This window comes from Aptenodytes forsteri, unplaced genomic scaffold, assembly GCF_000699145.1.
Source record: "Aptenodytes forsteri isolate BGI_AS27 unplaced genomic scaffold, ASM69914v1 Scaffold760, whole genome shotgun sequence".
Lineage (NCBI taxonomy): Eukaryota > Metazoa > Chordata > Aves > Sphenisciformes > Spheniscidae > Aptenodytes > Aptenodytes forsteri.
The window spans coordinates 6,280-24,946 of NW_008796108.1; the positions used below are offsets into that span (position 1 = coordinate 6,280).

At 57.9% G+C, this 18,667-nt stretch overlaps 1 protein-coding gene across 1 annotated transcript in view; it reads right to left on the reverse strand.

The window, feature by feature from the left end:
* Window positions 1-10,833: 10,833 nt before the first annotated feature.
* The window catches only part of TECTA (tectorin alpha), a 28,372-nt gene continuing 20,538 nt past the window's right edge, over window positions 10,834-18,667 (reverse strand). Inside the window, exons 13-23 of the mRNA XM_009286748.2 lie at window positions 17,058-17,441; window positions 16,093-16,379; window positions 15,727-16,007; window positions 15,390-15,500; window positions 14,835-15,037; window positions 13,841-14,004; window positions 13,437-13,685; window positions 12,738-12,900; window positions 12,348-12,435; window positions 11,505-11,621; window positions 10,834-11,003 (exon numbers count right to left, since the gene is read on the reverse strand). Of these exons, the coding sequence (XP_009285023.1) occupies window positions 10,903-11,003; window positions 11,505-11,621; window positions 12,348-12,435; window positions 12,738-12,900; window positions 13,437-13,685; window positions 13,841-14,004; window positions 14,835-15,037; window positions 15,390-15,500; window positions 15,727-16,007; window positions 16,093-16,379; window positions 17,058-17,441 (2,148 nt within the window). The 3' untranslated portion in view covers window positions 10,834-10,902. The remainder of the gene's footprint in view (window positions 11,004-11,504; window positions 11,622-12,347; window positions 12,436-12,737; window positions 12,901-13,436; window positions 13,686-13,840; window positions 14,005-14,834; window positions 15,038-15,389; window positions 15,501-15,726; window positions 16,008-16,092; window positions 16,380-17,057; window positions 17,442-18,667) is intronic.

Consider the following 18,667-nt stretch of genomic DNA (forward strand, 5'->3'; position numbering starts at 1 on the left):
GAGCCGCGGGGTCGCGCAGGGTGCAGGCGCAGCGCTCCGGGACCCCGACGCTGGGGCGTGCGGGGCTGGACGCGAGGGGGACCGCAGAAGCGCTGCGGCCGCCTCCGGCGTGTGTGCCGCCAGCGGGCAAGGTGGCGGACCGTGCCGTGGCGTTGGGTATGGTGGCAGGTGTCAGGGAGGTCCGGGCGGGTGGCACTGTGCGAAGCGGCATGTAGGCGGAGGGCAGAGGGCGGATGCCGAGGGAGCAAGCCGGGGCATCAGCCTGGGGCTGCGTCCTGCAGGCAGGGTGCAGCTGACCCACGGCAGCCCCGCAGGGTTTTGTTAGTGCAACCTGGTTACAGGGAGCGGAGCGACAGTCTTTGGGCGAAGCAGTGTCACTTCGCCTGCTGGCTTGGCTATAGGTAATGTGGAGGTGCGGCGCCAAATCGGCAGCGGCCTGGGCCTAACATCTGTGCAGGCACAAAGCTGTACTGTGTCTGTAGGGTATGCAGGGCATGACATAGCATTGCCCAGAGTCTTCCTTGGGCAAGTGACTTAACAACGCTGGCTGGGCATGGGCATTGTGCATGCCCCGTTTGGTGGGATCTAGCAGTCGAGGTCCCGGCAGCTGGGCCAGCGAAGTGTTCCCGGCACCCCATCCCGCCTCCTTCCTTGACCCTGGGCCCATCCATGGGTAGCAAGGGGCCTGGCGATACAGAGCGCGCTGGCCCCATAGCCCCTCGTGGGTGATTAGCCTCAGAGACAGTAGCGGCCTGTCCCCTCTGTAGGGCGCAGGGGCTCTGTGATGTTCGGGGCTGGGAAGAAACGGCATCGGGGTCACTCTGTGGGTGAGTCCTGGGCATGCAGTGTTGTCAAGGGATAGCAGCGGCACGAGTTGGTGATCCAGGATTGGGCAGCGGTCTCTGTCGGTCCTATCTCATGGGGCCCTCGATGGGGAGGAGGGCCTGCGTGCCGAGCGGGACAGCATCTGGGTTGAGGTGATCCCTGGGATGAAGGATGAGCAGGTGATGAACTGTGTGGGAGCTGCCCCACAGAGAAGTGCTCGGGGATCATGGCAGATTGGTGACAGGGCGGGAGGCAGCAAGGCGTGCTTGCCGGCAGCTCGGGAAGCTGACGGTTTCCCAGCCTGCACTGGGGGAAGTGTAGCTACGGCGTCAAGGAAGGTGGTCCTGCCGCTCCGCCCATGGGCTCAAAACCCAGCTGGAGACCAACGCACCATCCCGGGGCATCTGGTGTGAGAAAGACCTGGGCGAGCAGGGTGGGAGGAGGGCCGTGGGAACATTTGCGGGGCTGGCACGCCTCTGCTACATAGAGAGGCCAATTGAGTCGGGCACCTCAGGCTCAGAGGAGGGAAGGTTCCCAAGAGACTGTGGCATGGCTTGTCAGTCTTGAAAGGGGGCTCACGGGAGTAACGTGGGGAGACTTGTGACCAGCACCTGTAGTAGCAGGACAAGGGCCTGTGGCTGTAAAATGTAGAGTGGATGGAAGTAGATGCGACACGCAAACCATCGGTTGGAGGCCAAGGCTCTGGGAGTTGCGCAAAATGGGGCACTGCATGGGTGGCGTTTCCTGGGGCCCGATGGCAGGGCTGCATCGGCGTGATGTTCCTGTTGGTGAGGCGGCCGTGGGGGTCAACTAGTGTCTCAGTCGGTCAGTAAGGAAGTCCAGAGTCTGTAAGGAAGACAGTAAGTGAGTCAGTCAGAAAGAAAATAAGTAAGCTTGGTGGCAACACCGTGGCAGGAGCCATAGAGCCCATCGAGGGTAGTTGGGTGGTGCAGAGGGATTCCCAGCGACAGAGCGGGGTGCCAGGCGAACCCTGGCCGTATGGAAGGCAAGAGGGCCCTGTGCCGGATGGCGCGTCCGGGATGGGGGAATCCTGGATGTATGGTTAGATGGGGGTGAGGAGGACCATTCCGGTGGCTGGAGACTAGCTCGGCGGAAGCAGGTAGCTCATGTATGTTGGGAGAGAATATGGAAGGCCGAAGCTGAACTCGAGGCATGTGTTGGGTCAGAGTATGAAAAAAAGCCTTGTTTAAGTAAGGAAGGCAGGAAGGAAGTATGCTACAAGTGCAAGGAGGGCAAAGGGCAATAATGGTGTGATACTTGAGGCAGATGGTCACCCGATCAATAGGGAGGAGGCCAAGACGGGGGTGAGCAATGCCTTTCATGGTCCCCGTCGGTAACGATGTTGACAAGAGACTGGGGGCTGCCAGGTCGGAGGACCGCAGGCAGGCATGCGGCATCTTTCTGAGTGCCGTTCCCGAAATTGAAAGGGACCGATTGTCTCTGTCTATTGCGCGTAAGTCCTGGGGTGCCGAAGGGGGAGGTCGGCGGACATTGGAGCCGAACTACTGTCAATGGCATCCCAAAGGTTCGGGGCGTTCAGGGAGCATCACGTTGCACTGGCCAGGTCCCATGCTGCTGGGTCAGGGCAACCCCCGGTATCGATCCAGGCTGGGGGATGAAGGGATTGAGAGCAGCCCCGCGGAGAAGGTCTCAGGGGTGCCAGTGGATGAAAAGCTGGACATGAGCCGGCAATGTGCATTCACGGCCCAGAAAGCTGGCCGTCTCCCGGGCTGCATAAAGAGAAGTGTGTCCGGCAGGTCGAGGGAGGTGATTCTGCCCCTCTACTCTCTTCTGGTGAGACCCCGCCCGCAGTGCAGTGTCCAGCTCCGGAGTCCTCAGTACAGGAAAGACACAGACCTGTTGGAGTGGGTCCAGAGGGGGGCCGCAAAAATGGTCTGAAGGATGGAACACCTCTCCTGTGAGGACAGGCAGAGAGAGTCGGGGTTGTTCAGCCCAGAGAAGAGAAGGCTCCGGGGAGATCTTATGGCGGCCTTTCAGTACTTAAAGGGGGCTTATAAGGAAGATGGGGACAGACTTTTTAGCAGGGCCTGTAGCGATAGGACAAGGGGTAATGGTTTTAAACTAAAAGAGGGCAGATTCAGACTAGATATAAGGAAGACATTTTTTAGGACAAGGGTGGTGAAATACTGTGAATGGGTCACCTGGAGAGGTGGTGGATGCCCCATCCTCAGGAACGTGTGATGTCAGGTCGGATGGGCCGCGAGCGACCCAATCTAGGTGAAGATGTCCTTGCTCGTGGCGGTGGGGTTGGACTGGATGACCCGCAAAGGTCCCTTCCAACCCAAACCATTCTATGCAACTATGATTCTATGGTTCTATGACTCTATGAATCTAAGATTCTAGCCGGTGTCAGTCCTTTTTCTGACTGGGGCGGGAGGGAAAAATGGAGGAGGCTGGGGCCCGTGCGTCAGATCCCTGGTACATGGAGAAAGGATGCCAAAGAGCCCATCAGGCGCCGTGGAGAGGTGCGTAAAGGACGGTGCTGTCAGTGGGCATAGCTGACACGGGGGTCGGGAAGGAGAAGTCCTGTCCAGGGAAGCCAATGTCTGTCTATGGGAAGGCCACCTGTACAGTGGATGAAGGAGAGGCGGCGGATGTAGGTTGTTTTCGGTCATAGTAGGACCTTCGATACCATCCCTTGCAGTATGTCATCTGACCATGGAACAGGTGGCGTCTGGATGCTAGGGGTGTGCCTCAGGGCTCCATTGTAGGGCCAGTGATTTTTAATGTGTTTAATGGAGAGCTGGAAACAGGAGTTGAAGGTTCCTTTTGTATTGGCTGTAGTATGTAAGTAAGTAAGTAAAGTTAGCTGAGGGTCCTGAATGGGGGTCATTGTCGACTCTGTCGAGGGAGCCGTGGCCCAGTAGAGGGACGGGTATAGATCTGAGCATCAGGGCAATTATGAGCAGCACAAGAGCGGACAGGAAACAGTGCCAGTTTCTCCATGCGGGAGGGAGCGAGGCCAGACATGAGCGCAGCCGGGGGGGGGACACCATCCGGAGAGGGCCCGCGCAGGAAGGGGCCCATAGGAGCCAACTCTGCAGCTGGGCGGGTGGACCACCTTCTGGGGCACGGGCACTGCAGTGTGCGTGGCCAGTCTGAATAGGCACTTGTTCTGTGGTAGGTAGGGAGTTTGGGCGAGGCCTCACCTGGACCACCGTGTGCACTGTGGGGTTCCTCTAGGTAAAGAGGGTGGGAAGGTTCTGGAGCACGCCCGGAGGAGGGTGACAGGGCCATTGGAAGGGCCATCGGGCCCTTCCTACAGGAAGGGCCTAAGGATCCCGGGCGGGAGCGGTGCAGAGACAAGGACACCAAGGGGTGGCCTCGTTGCTCTGGACCACTTTCCAAGGAGGGAGAGCAGAGAGGGCAGCACCGATCCTGGAGGGCGGGAGCCAGAGGGGACTTCCTAGAGGGGTGGCTGATGCCTTGCCCCTGTAGGTGTCAAAGGGGGATTTTGGCAACGGCCTTAATGATAAGCTCTAACTGGTGGTCAGGCTGGCAGAGTAGACGATGGTGGGAGGTGCCTGTGAGGTGCAACTCAAGGACTCTAGCATCTACGGTGTACATTGTCATCTTGTGAAGTGTGGAACACAGTGGACCGAGGGGCCAGAAAATACAGAAAGAGAGGGGTCTTGGCAGGGGGCAGCGGGAGGTGCCTGCTGCATCTCGGAGAGCTTTGGGTATAGAGCGGCTCACAGGGGTGAAAGGAGAGAGCGCTCCGTGGTGCTGAGCATGCATCACCTCGTGTGTTGCCTTGTACATGAAGAAGGACCAGAAAGGCTTGGAAGTTGTCTGCTGGGGGGGGGGGCAATGGAAACAGGCAAAGGAGTGGAGCGCACAGCTTTGGGGGAGCGGCAGAAGTTAGGCAGGAGGAGAGGGAGGGGTGTCTTCTTTCTCCTTGGCAGCTGTTTTGGGACGGGGGCTGGAGAGGGAGGTGCTGATCCATCTTCCCTGGCACAGGGTGATGGGATGTGAAGGAAGGGACAAAAGCGATGGTGGGGAAAACATGAAGTGTGTGGCAGAGCCCCAGGGCGAATTAGGTTTCTTCTCTGGGGAGAGGGCTTCAAGGAGGCTTGGGGATCCTTTCCCACTCTGTGCAGTCTTTGAGTCAGTACCTATGGTGTGGCTGTCGGGTTGAAGCGGGTTAGGATGAGGGTGGTGAGACACAGGAACGGGTCACCTGGGCTGGGCAAGGGCGCCGTGTCCCCGGGGGTGGTGAGGAATGTGACATAGCTAAAGAGGCCCTTGCCAGCAGTGGGGGAGGACCAAATGGGTGAGGGCCCTGACCAAGGTGTGGGATGGTTAATCTAGGACTGAATTACGGCCAGTCCAACCATGCTTTTTTGCCGTGTGCCTCGTTGTGCAGAGCGGGGCTAGGCACGGGCCAGGCAGGGGAGGGGCCTCGTCGTTGTACCTGCTGTGCCAGCCACAGTGTGGTGTGTAGAGTTTTGTGGTGAGAGCTGCTCAAGGTGTTGGATGCGTGGAGGGTGCAGCATGCCAGCATGACCCCGAGGGGCTGTCGTCAGCAAGGACGTGTCACGAGTTGGGATGTGGGTGCTAGGCTCTGTGGGCGGGACACCCATGGAGGGGGTGTCGCAGGAGAAGAGTCAGAGATCACTCAGATATGATCTAGCAGCTAGTTTATTGAGTTCTAATCAGTAAGTTGAGGTATGTAAAATATGTAATAAGTACAGCTGGATTGGCTGTCAATACTGTTTGCTACACTTCATGTTAGTATGGGATACAGAGATTATTGCGTTAAGCTGACTATAGGTATCTATCTCAAATGTTACATGCATGCAAAAAAATGTCACGTAGCAACCCATCAATGTGTGGTGTCAGGTAAGGGATCTCTCAGCCTCGAGGGGTAACGGTAACCTCGAGAGGTGTCCCTACTTGAGGGGAGACCGCAGCTGACCACTATGGAGGGAGAGGGCAGCAGACCCTGACGACTGCAGATATTTATAATGTAAAAAGTGGTTGATTTGTAGTCAGATTTTTCTGCTGTGTTCATGCAGTTTTGGCTGCTTATCAGCCCAGTCTCCAGCCAAACTGGTTTGCTGGTTTAGATGCTAGGTTCTCGCTTATAGCCTCACACAATAGGAGTAACTTTGGTTGTGCCTGCTTGTTGAGCATCTGCCCAGACCAAAGTTCAGTTCAAACAGGAGGAGCGCATCTGTCACGAGGGGTCCACAGCCGGCGTCCAGGGCTCGTCTGCGATCGTGTGGCATGGGTGGGAGGCCCATGGGCCGCTCCTCTGCGGCTCACTGGGAGCATTTGCCAGGAAATAGCGGTTTGTTCGGCAGTCTCTTGGAGCCTTTTGAGGTCAAGGGAATGTGTCTAGGGAGGCTGTTTTGAAAGGTGAGCTCTCAGCGCAGCGTGGGCCTGCATGGATGGAAGCAGGGTCGGTGACTTGACCCCGGTGCCAAATGGTGCGGTCGGAGGCAGCCCTGGTGTGCGTCAGCACCACAAAGGGCAGATAGGGGAGGAAGCACGGCAGGTGGTTGGGGTGTAGCAGGGCGTGGGTTGTCTTGGGGCTCTGCCATGCGGAGGGCTTTCCTGCTAGCAGTCGGGAGCACCACTGTCAGCTCCGAGGGGCGGTGTTGTGGAGTGTGGGGTCTCTCCGTTGATGGGTGCATCGTCCTTGTGTCCTGTTTCCCTAGATGTATCGGTATGTGCACCCTGCCTGGGTGGAAGCAACCAGGATGGGTGGAAAAGTAGGCCCTCATTGAGGAGGGCCTGGTAGTGATGCGTGCCTGCCTGGCTTTATTGGTGGTGCCTGTGGCAGTGGGGACACTGTGGGGGAGGAGGATGCCTGCTGTGACTTTCTTTATCGCTCTGATTGGGGTGGGACTGGCGGTGCCAACCGGTCAGTGAGCACATAGGTGGGCGAAGCAGGCGGGGGCCGTGCCGGTGCTTAGGCAGGCAGCGGGGGCGGTGGGGTGCCCGGGAGCTGTCCAGGTGCTGGAGCCGGCCCGGGGCTCTCGCCGCGCCGAGGGTCAGCCAGAGACTCGGCAGCATCTCGAAGCGAAGAAGTCCTTCGTTCCCTGGGGTGAGGAGGCCCGAGCTCTCCCCGGCCCGGGGAGCAGGGCTGCCCAGGGGGCGAAAAAAAACTTTTAATACTTCCCTCTTTCCAATACCCCCCCCCCAAACCCCCCAAAAAAAAAAAAAAAGCAAAGCCCCCACACGGGGCTGGGGCTTCGTCCTATGGACCATCCACAGCACTGAACCCGCCACAAAAGTCTCGATGTGGCCGGACACACTCTGCTCTAGAAAGATGGGGGGCGGGGGGGAGCGAGAGCAAGAGCATGCAAGAGCACCATGTGAGAGACACAAGTGAGGACAGAGAGACCAAGAGAGAGGGAGACAGAGCACACACCACCGAGAGAGGAGGACATGAAGAGAAACATTGAAAAGAGAGAGCAATGGAGGAAGACACAGGCAGGCAGGCAGAGAGAGGACAAGAAGAGGGAGCTCGCCAGAGAGGGAGGAAGCCCTCACTGCCACCGGTGCTACTTCCGGTGAAGACAGACAGACGCTCCTCACCACCGTCAGCGACAGAGTCCATTAGTTAGCACCAGGACAGAGACAGACAGAACGAGAGAGAGAGAAAAAGAGCATCCTAACTAAAAGAACCAAAGCCCAGAAAAACCAGAGACAGAGAGCAAAGGCTAAAAACCGGGGGGGAGAGGGGGAAAGAAACAGGAGAAAGCAGAGGGAGACAGAGACAGAGAAAGCAAACCACCTACAGAGAACGACAGAGTGCACAGTAGATCAAGAGAGAGTTAAAAGTTAAAAAGACAATGGCAGAGATGATAAAGAAATTACGAGACAGACAAAGAGAGGCTGAGAGGCAAAAGAAGAGACAGACAGAGACAGAACTAGAGACTGCCATGGCAGAGATGATAAAGAAATTACGAGACAGACAAAGAGAGGCTGAGAGGCAAAAGAAGAGACAGACAGAGAGAAAGAACTAGACTGCCATAAAGACAGGGAGAGGCAGAGGGCAAGAGGGAGCATACGCATACAGAGAGACAGAGACAAGAGAGAAAGACATCCAGTGAGCATGGGATAAGAGAAAGACAGAAGGTCAGACAGACAGCAACAGATATAGGGACAGAAATAGAGACACCACACAAGACAGAGAGAGAAAAGAGAGAGCCAGAGAAAGAGCATGAAAAAAGAGGGGAAGGCAGACAGAAAGGTGGGCAGACAAACAGGGGCAGAAAGAGAAACAGAGACATGGACTAAGAGAGAGAGCGACAGAGAATACAAGAGAGACACAGAGACTAAGGGATGCTCCGCACCACCGACAGCTGCAGAGTCCATTTATTAGCATCAACACAGAGAGAAACATGGACAAACGTTCAACACCACCATGGACAGCGACAGTAGTTATCTACCCCCCAGACCCACAGGTGACTGGACGCTCGTCACCATCCTCGTCGGCACGGTGAGTTAGGTACCACCGATACAGAAAGACAGACTGACACCCCACACCACCCTCATCAACAGAGTGAGTTAGTTATTACTAATTAAGACAAACAGACAGTCCTCACCAGCAACAACAGAGGAAATTACCTTTAGGAAAGACAGCGAGGCGCTCCTCATCCATCACCCACATGGCTAGCTACATGGTAAAGCCAGGCAGACAGGTGCTTGTCAGCATTGCCATCACCAGCATGGCTAGTTACCTCTGGTATGGCCGGGCACCGACATACAGACAGACAAACTGGCTCTCGTCACCCACAACAACAACAGAGTTCATTAGCTCTCCAATAAAGCTGGGCAGACAGCCTTTGCCACTGACACCAGAGTGCCCTACCATCCAACAAAGACGGACAGCTGCTCATCAACATCATCAACAGAGATGATAGCCATTATCTACAGCAAGGACAGACAGCCATCACCACCAACTACGTAGTTAGTTATTTAGGACAGACAGGCAGTCCTTACCATCACTCCATCAGGCCTCCCCGCCAACCACGGTGCCGACACCAACACAGGCGCTTGCATGCAGTTATCCCCACTAAAAACCCACAGACACTTCTCTCCACCACTGCCAACAGCATTAGCTAATTGCCTCCAATTAAGACAAACTAACATTCCTTCACTATCAATCACCACCAACGCCGACCCTGTGTCCTCCCAACACAACTACACATCCAAAGCAATACGCATACCCATCACAGGGCACATCGCTCGCTCTAACTGACACTGACCCCACCACAACCCTCACAAGCCAATCAACACCATTAAAGCAGTCATCACCATCAACACCACCACCACCCACCCACCTGCATGACGCCACCTAGGTCGAGGCTCAAGATGCCTAGACTGGGCGCAGACATCCAAAGCAGCAAACATGGATGTAGCCAGGCCTCCTCTGGACCCTTTTCTCCTCTTACAGTCTATGCCTCCGACAACCCCAACAATGCAGCCGAGCCCACCTGCCAGCCCCGACAAAACTACACACACCATCACCTCTACCATCACCACTGCCAGGCCCCAACAACCACTACTCTAGCCAGCACCCACAGTGCTTGGGCCTGGCACTGACAAACATTGATGCTCCCATTGGCAGCGAGACCTCTCCCCTACAATGACGACTTCCTCCCATACTGCACAACGGCAACCAGCCAGCCAGGGGGAACAGGTACGCAGACTGTCACCCACCAGGCATACGGGTAACTCACTTCAATCGCTGCCCACCTCCAGACACCACGCTCCTCGGCTCTCCCTGGGACCCTGGCAGAGAACTTGGGTACCCCCTTCCCTCCCCACAACAGCTTACTACTCCCCCCGCCCCCCCAATCCCAGCTCATCCGACTCACCTAATAAAGCACAGGCACACCTCCTTCCTCCAGCCCTGACCCAGGCCGTCAGCTCTGGTGCGCCCCATACGCAGCCCCTGCCCAGCACCCTGAAACCCCTGCTCCCCACTCCCAGCGTCCTCCCAGTCCCAGCTGCCTCGCCCCATCCTCGTCGCCATCACACAGGACCACATTGTTTATGAAGGATTACAACACTCTTTATTCCCACGCAGCCATTTCACAGAGTACAAACACAAGACAAAACACCAACACAGACAGCCCCCCCGACACCCACCAGCACCCCAAGGCTGTTCTCGACTCTCCCGCCGGGTGCCCTGATGCCACCCTGTGCCCGTGGACCCCGACCCTCTCTCGCCCTCAAAAAACTCTGCTGTGGCACACCACCCAAACACAGGAGGGAATTCTGCCCCTCATTTCTCTGGCTCTCACTCCTGCCCACCAGAGAGCACCTCTTTCCAAACGTTGGGACTAGCTTCTCACCACCACAGCACACTGACAGGCTTCCCAGTCCCCCAGGGACGAGCTTGGCCCTCGGTCACACACCTCGATGACATCTCTGCTCCGGAGAGCCGGGGGGCAACGCACTCCTGAGGTGTCACAACATCCGACAATGCGCCACTCCGGCTGTGACCTGTGCCGCAACACCTACCTCTGGCCAAGTCCATGCACTCACGAGACACTGATGGCAGCTTCCGAGGACCATGGAGACCTGCGGCCATCCATGCAAGGGGATGGCATGCACTCCGGCCCGTCCCATGCTACCAACAGGGGTGCAGGCTACCTACAGTGTATGCTACAAGGGAAAGCCTGGGAAAAAGCTGCAAAAAACCCCCTCAAGTCCCACATCAATGATGGCAAGCTGAAAAAAAAACCACCCCAAAGTCCCACATTGATGCCAGAAACCTGCAAAACACCTCAAGTCCCACATTGATGCCAGAAACCTGCAAAAAAAACCCCCAAAGTCCCTCATTGATGCCAGCAAACATCCAGCTCTGCCTCGCTGTCGCTGCTGTGGTGCCTGCCATGTACCACCTTCACATCCGGGTCCACATCCGATCTCTCTCCAGGTCAAGTCCCTCTCTTGCCTCCACGCAGCAGGACGGGTTGGTGGCAGCCTGGCCACCGTGGGGGTGCTATCTCCTACCCTACAAAGACTCAGGCTGACATGAGAACAGTACTTGGCTGGGCGGCAGAGCCACGCCTACAAGGTCAGGTCCTGCGGAGCTGCGTGCAGCCACAGCCACAGCTGGGCCACCACCAGGAGGGTCGCTTGGGCGCAGCGTTCCCCTGAAGAGCTGGAGGCTGCCAACACAACAACAAGACCCATGTGAGCTGGGGCCCCGGCACACACGCAACGGGCACCTCCCTTCCCCCTGACACCCCAGGTGTCCCGTGAACCGCACCAGTCCCGTGCCTTCCTGGGTGCCCTATCTCATTGCTGGCCGCCCCCCCTCCCCCCCGCCACAAGCCCCTTAGTGGACTCTACCTGTGGCCTCTACTCTACCCTGCCGCTGCCCTGAGCCATACTATACACCATCACCACCTATGCAACTGACTGCCTGCCAGCTCTTCAAAGTCTGCCATCGTTGGCCTCACAGCCCTCAGGCGCCATGCCACCAGGCACCTCCATCCCCTGGGAACGGCACGCACCTGGCTCCCTGCCCTCTGCCTCCCTCCTATCTGACACGCCACACGTTCCAGCCACCTTTCCCAGGCCACTCACCCCCATGGCCCCTCAGCTCAGTCATGGAAGCCCCCTGCTATGCTTGCCCCGACTCATCCTGTGCCGCCCCCAGTACTTGCCCCTGCAGCTCTTGCCGTCCCCTTGCAGCATCCCTGTCACGCAGCTGCACAGGGGTCCATCCACCTGGCTTGTGCAGATCTGCTCGCAGCCTCCGTTGTCCTCGCACCAGTCCGATCCTGGGCACAAAGAGCAAAGGAGGACACCTGAGCAATGCTCCCCGACCCCAAGCCCCTGATCCTTGGCTGCCTAAGACCCACACTCCCACACTCCCTGCTACAACAATGGGTCCCCCATTGTATGCCCCCAACAATGGGGCATACACAAGAGCATGCTCATCACCTGCCAGGCATGCTCTCATGTCACACACAGCGTGGGGACAACACTAGGATCCAACTAGGCTCCTGTCTTCCCCCATGACCCCAAAGCAGCACCTAGTCTGATGCTCACAACCCTCCAGGGGCCTTTTGGGAAGACAAAGAGGAGCACCGACAGCACGGGGACACGTGGCCAGAAACAGAGTGCCTCGTGCCATCCCAGGCTCCCGCCGCCCACCCTGCCGTCATGCCACCTCCTGTGCGACCACCCACAGGCCCCGAGGAACACACATCCCCGAGTGAGATGGACCTCCAATGTGGCCCACACCTGTGCCCATCCAACTGGCACCTGCACGCCCTCCGCCCTCACCTCCTGGCAGCAAAAACCCCCTGAACGCTCTCTTGCACTTGTCCTGATTTCTGCTCAAAGGAACAGCCTCTCCCCACAGGACACATGCACGCACACTCCCTTGCCCCCATGCCCCAGGATCCTGCCACACCCAGGCACTGCCCCACAGAACGCCACTGGGCTCAACCCCGATGGCAGACAAACCCCCCGCTGCCTTCCCTGGGATCACACACACTTACGCTTCCTCCTAATAGGCCCCACTGAGATGATCTGCTCCTTGGGCTCCTTGGTGAACGTGCTGGCCATCCTTGTGTGCTGAGGGCAGTTCTACATGGGGATAAACACCGCCTCCATCACTCTTGGCCCCTGCCCAGGCCCCTCCATGCCCCTCCAGCCGGCTCGGCTCCCGAAGGGACCCTGCAACCAGGCTCAGAGAGCACGGGTCCCGAGGCGAACTGCCCATGGCGGGACTCTCCTTCCGGCACCTAGAAGGACACGCAACCCTCCTGGCCTCAGCCCTGGGGCTACATCTCCAGCTGCCTCTCTGATGCCAGGTCAACCAGGCTCACTGCGCTCCACTGGAGCCCTGCAAAGCTAGGGACCTGTCCCTTGGCACTTGCCCCACTTACTATTTTGCAGGAGTATTTCTCCGAATCGCAGAGCGAGACAGCACAGTGGAGGTGAACTTCATCATAATCCCCGATGAACTTGAAGACGGTGACGTGGAAGCGACATGTCAATGATACCCCGTTCTCCTCTATGCCAATAGTGTTGTCCTTCATGTTTTGGCACCTGTGCAAAGCACCAACACTTGCCCCGGCCCTCCCTTGCTCAAGGGATGCTGCTCGCCCCTGTCCCCATAAGGTCCCTTGCCCTGGGTCCCGTGGCAGCACGCTTAGATCCCGCTGTGCCTGCCTCCTCTGGATGAGGGTGTCATGCCCTGCCTCTGTAGCGTGACCTCTACCTGGCACATCCAACTTTGTTGTACTCCAGCTTCCCAAGACGCCTCCACCGTGATTCACATCCCCCCGTCTCCTACAGATGCCCTGATGCCTGTGGCATCGGCGACATGAGGAAGGCCACTTCTCTCTGCGGCCGGGACTCCGTTGCATGCAGGGCCTCCGGCTACATCTATGCTAAGCAAACTAACTCCCGCGCTAACAATGTGAGCTGCCCTGTTCCCCACCCTTTCCAGATCTTGGTCAACTGTCTCACTGACCGAAAGGTCCCTGTTCCAACTGACACCGCTGCCCCTTCGAGCACCCTCCCCGACAGACACGAGAAAAAACAACAGGGCGTGCTAGGCCGCCTGGCCCGCGGTCGCTCACCCTCCCTCAATGATGAAGTAGCGCAGCTTGTCATTGCTGTCCCGCGAGGGGGTTGCGTAGCACTTGTTCAGCATCAGGATCAAGTGGTTGGAATCAGCCCCGACGACAAAGACCCCCACGTAGAGCACGTCTCGGGTGGTGAGCACCACCTCACCCTGCCGGTAGGGGTGCTTGTAGGATGAGTTCTTGTACAGGGCCATCTTGGTTGTGAAGCTCCCTTCCTGCGTCGGCACCGTCAGGTTAATCACGCTAACGAAGACAAAAAAAATACCAGCTTGGATGGAGGAAAGGCTACGAACCCCCGACTCGGTGCCTCGCTTTGGACCCTCACTGCCCCACCCTCTGCCCGTGCCCTCCTGCGCCTACGTAATGGGAGAGGCCATGCGTCTTGCCCTGGCTCCTACCTGAGCATCGGCCGCACGACCGAATCCAGGGAGATCTTGATATCCAGCTCATAGGCGCAGGAAAACTCCACGTTGATGGTCCGGTCCCGGGTGATGATGTTGCCTGTGTTGTTCGCGCTCTCAATCCACACCGTGTTCTTGTACACTATATGCGTGCTGTTTGACTGCAGAAGGAATGCAGGGTGTTGCTCGAGACCGGCCATCTCTGCTCCCCTGCTCCTAACGAATGCCTCGGCTTCTAAACAAGCTGCACAACGCCAAGGGCCCTGCCGCCCCCCCACCGCCTCTGGCCAGAAACGGTACAGAATGGCAGGGCTAGGGACCACTGTTCTTACTCTACAAGACCTGCCTCTGTTTTCCCTGACCCCTATCCCATGACCCATGATCCCGAGTGTCACTCGCAGGGCTAGGGACCACTGGGCAGCATTCTTACTCTACAAGACCTGCCTCTGTTTTCCCTGACCCCTATCCCATGAAAGCACCTCCCGAGTGTCACTCACACTGATGTGTGCCCCTGCCCTGAGGCCAGCATCAAGCCAGGCCGCCGCTGCTGCAGAGGAAGACTGCCCGGCTGGCACAAAGCTGCGCTACCTCGATGTTCCCCATGCCAACAAATTCCTCGCATATGTAAAGGCTCAGAATACACAGACCGCTCTGTTCAGCCTCCCAACTACTCCTCTGCCTCCTCCTGCATCCTCTGGACTGAGATGCCAGTCAGCAGGGTGACAGCGACCCCACGCCAAAAGACCCTGCGTGCTACAAAGCCCGCCTGCGACCTACTGCCCGAATGCAAGCTGCCCCGATCGATGGTCAGAGCTACGTGCGTATCCCAGGCACCAGCCAACTCTCGGGTCCCTTTCGCTCCATCAAGCCGTCTCCCAAAGGCACGCTCCCCCAGCCTTCTCCGCCCTCAAGTTCTCATGAATGACGAGACACCCAAGATGAACAGCCCAGCCTTGACTCCCAGCCTTGTGTGCCCTGTGCCCCGGCTCACCTGCACCACGTTGCCACAGTTGCCCTTGGTGTTGTTGATCTGGAAGGAGATGAAGTCCTCTCCTTCGATACCAGGGCAGTGGCGGTCGTTGACTCGCACTCCCTCGCGCTCAAAGCCCAGCTGGAACAGCTTGCACTTTGAGATTGACACCTCCATTTGGGCAGCTTTGCAGGTCACCTCTGCATCAATGATGTCATGGGTGGCTAGAGGAGAAGATGAGACAGCTTCAGGTCAGCACAAATAGCGCCACAGGCCCAGGCTGCCGGCCCACCCGGTCCTCCTCCCCACCGCCAGAAATGGACTGGGATCATCTACTGCAGAACACTTTGCTTGTCCAACGTCCCTGCTGCTCAAAGTGCTCCCAAGCTAGAGATGCCCATAACGTGCGCTCCAGAAAACCTGCTCCCATCCTGAACTGCGCACGGTCACAAAACCCCATCTTGGTAGAGGTCTTGGCCCTTGGCACCTCCCTTCCTGAAGCCCCAGCAGTCCGACAACCTAACACGCGCCCATGCCACTCAATGCCGACCCTGTGTCCGGGACCGGAGGACTCACTGTTCCCATAGGGTGGGGGCTCAATGCAGCCACACAGCTCGCCGCCATTGTCCAGCTCGCAGCTGCGGTTGGGGCAGTCGGCACCCACGCAGGGGTCTTCCACCACTCCTGCTAAACAGCACAAGACGGAGCGCAAACACGATCTTTATCCTCAGAACGCAGGGCGGGCACCTCCAACCACCACGGGCCACCCCCTCCCCGACGGCCCCTCTCCCCCTCTCCCGCCAGTTGCAGTCCCAGCGGGACGTGGCTTCTCTCGACCCAAACGCTCTCCCGCCAGTTGCAGTCCCGGCGGGACGTGGCTTCTCTCGACCCAAACGGCCCCCAGCTCTCTTACAGCAATTCTCCTTCTCGATCCACTCGGTGCCCAGGATGCCAAAGGTGCGGCAGGCCTCGCCGTAGGCGGCCAGCGAGCCACACAGCTGGACCTTCTTGTGGTTGTAGCAGCCATCTAGAAAGCAGGACTCGTAAAAGGGCAGGGGGTCCAGGAGGCCATAGCAAGGCTGGAAGAAGCCTTTCATGTCCGTCAGCTTCAGGCAGTAGCTGTCGCTCTGCAGCTCCTGGATCTGGACGTTGTCGCAGTAGGCGGCGTACTGCGAATACTGCAGCTCGTTGCAGCTGTGGGCACCGGACACATTGCAGGGGCTCCCGTCATGGCCAGCCCCGCTCCTGCCCAGCAGGGAGGGGCGGTCCGACTGCTCACCTCTTCTGCATGCCGTTGGTCTTCCAGCTCTGTGCCAGCACCACGCTGCTGACCGCCGGCTTCCCCCGCAACGTTGCATAGTCATCCGTCTGGTCACCGTTGAAGTTGCCGCAGAGGCCACACACCTTGTTCTGCAGCCGCTCACTGATAGTGATTTTGATGACGTTGAAACCATTGTAGCGGATCTGGATGTCGGGGCTGGAGTCGATGACCAGGAAGCCCTCCTGGCTGAAGATCTTTGTGGAAAGCCCCGTGATGAAGGGGATGTTCACATGGCTGCCATTCACCTGGCGTGGGAAAGGACAAAAGGCTGACATCCCTCCCATCCCCTCCGCGTATGAATGCGAGCACAAGCCACCCTCAAATGACTCTGCGACTGCCTCCCAATATCCCAGCCATGAAAACACACCACCTTGTCTTTGGCAGGGGCCAGCATATCCTCCTCCTCCTTCTGGCCCGACGGATTGCTCTGAGCACACCACCTCCCTTAAATGCCCACACGAGGCTGCACCGTAAAGGGAATCCTACTCACATGCAGAGGCTCTAGCCTGGGACTCATCACTCACCAGGAAAGGCCACAGACGGTGCCCTTCAGACACCGAGTGACACCGCAGTGATAGCCAGCCCTCCATACCCCTCCGCTCAAAAGGACAGCTTCGCCCGTGCCACCGAGAGGTGGACGGGTACATGCCTACAAAATCCTGGGCTGTGAATGGCCTCGCCTCCTGCTGGCCCTTTTGTCCCAGCCGGCATCCTTCTGCAAAGCCCGACAGATGACGGCCGCATCCCTCACCTGTAGAGCTGCTTCGACCGGGATGCAAAGCCACCGACAGAGCCTTCCAGGGCCCTTGCAGAGACCATTGTGCGGCCCTGCGCACCATTGTCCTCCACTCGGGAGCCAGTCCCCCGACGCCTGGCCCATGGCCCCTCTCTGGAGGGGGCGGATGCCCCTGATGAGACCTTACCTTGACGGTATTCCTGTCGCTGATGAGGATCTGCTCCTCGTTGATGTAGAAGTACACAGGGGAGATGATGGTGAGGTTGGGTGAGGACCACTTGTCAAAGTTGATGATGAGCTGGAAGGAGAAGTCGGGCAGCTTCTGGCAGATGGTGGAGAGGACGAAGGCACAGTTGGCAGGGAAACGGAGGAAGGCCCCATCGAAGGTGCGGAAGACGCCACCGCCCGCTGCCAGGCAGAAGGAGCTCCTGGTGCTGAAGCAGCCGCGGACACCATTGCGCAGGGCGCACTCCTCATCTGACTTGCAGTGCCGTGGGTCGCACTGGATGAGGTTGCGCCGGAAGCAGCGGCACCGTCGGGTGCAGTCCCCATTCCAGAATAGCTGCTTGGGCTAAAGGAGGGACCCGTCACTGGCCGGGAGGGCTGGGGACCCCCACCCTACCCTCTGCTTGGGCCAAGGTTTACGCCCTTCTGCTGCACGGCAAGAGAGAGCGGGCAACGAGGACAGAGGAAAAGGTGCAAAGAACACACTGGCAGCCTGCACCTACCTCGCAACATCTCTGCTACCTGCAGGCATGAGGAAACTGCACGTTTCCACTGCCACCGCAACCTCCCTTGCCTCTTGTACACGCACAAAAAACACAGCGTGCTAAATACCTCCTTCACCCCTTTCTTGTGCCCTGCCGGCCACCAACCCGTCTGCTAGGGTCCCTATACTGGCTTGTTATGGGTGTGGGGCTTGGCAAAGACACCTTATGGAGAACAGTTTCACTGACACAAAATACAACCCACTATAATACGAGCAATGCCACCAGCACAACACCCTGCTGAATCAAACTCCCAAGTAACATCCAATAGCTACAAATAAGTAAATTTCACGTGAAACAGTAAATCCATCTCATGTGGAATACCTAGAATAATGTGGTCATACAGTAGTGGACTTTGGCACTCATCAAAGCCAGTCTTCCCAGTCACCACCCTTTCTTTCCCCCCTCCACCAGTTCCCTCCCATCCCTGCCTGACACCCGAGTCACCCTCATCCAACAACTACGTGATGATTTTGCCAGACAGAAAGACTCGCTACACAGCACACCATGAGAGGACAACCCTCTCTTCTCTATCCCTGGTACCCACTAGAGCCACGAGAGCCCCATGCTGCCACTGCATCATCCATACCCCCACCGACAACCACGGTTTCCATCACCAGCGTGGTACTGGGCTCTTGCCTCATGGAGTCTTACCGACTCCACCTTTCCACTCCTCAGGAGCTATAATTCCCATGGGGCCCTCGGATTGAGGCTTCCTTGCTCTATGCCGGCCTTCCTTGGACCGGAGCTCCAAAAGAGCGTCTATGCGAGGCTTGGGCTGGAAATGAGACTGTCGTGGGAGAGGCACCCCTGACGTGCAAGCCACCTGACCCGAGCACATGCCGGTAGTCAGATCAGAGCTGGACCCCAGCCCCGACACAAGGACTCCTCCAGCAGGAGCAATGGTAATATGCTCTGCAGCTCAGAGCAGGACTTGGAAGACCACAGGACAGGTTGGCCCCAGCAAACATCCCACAGGCCATTGCTGGGGCTTCACTACGGAGCCCGCTTTGCCTCTCTCCACCTTCAC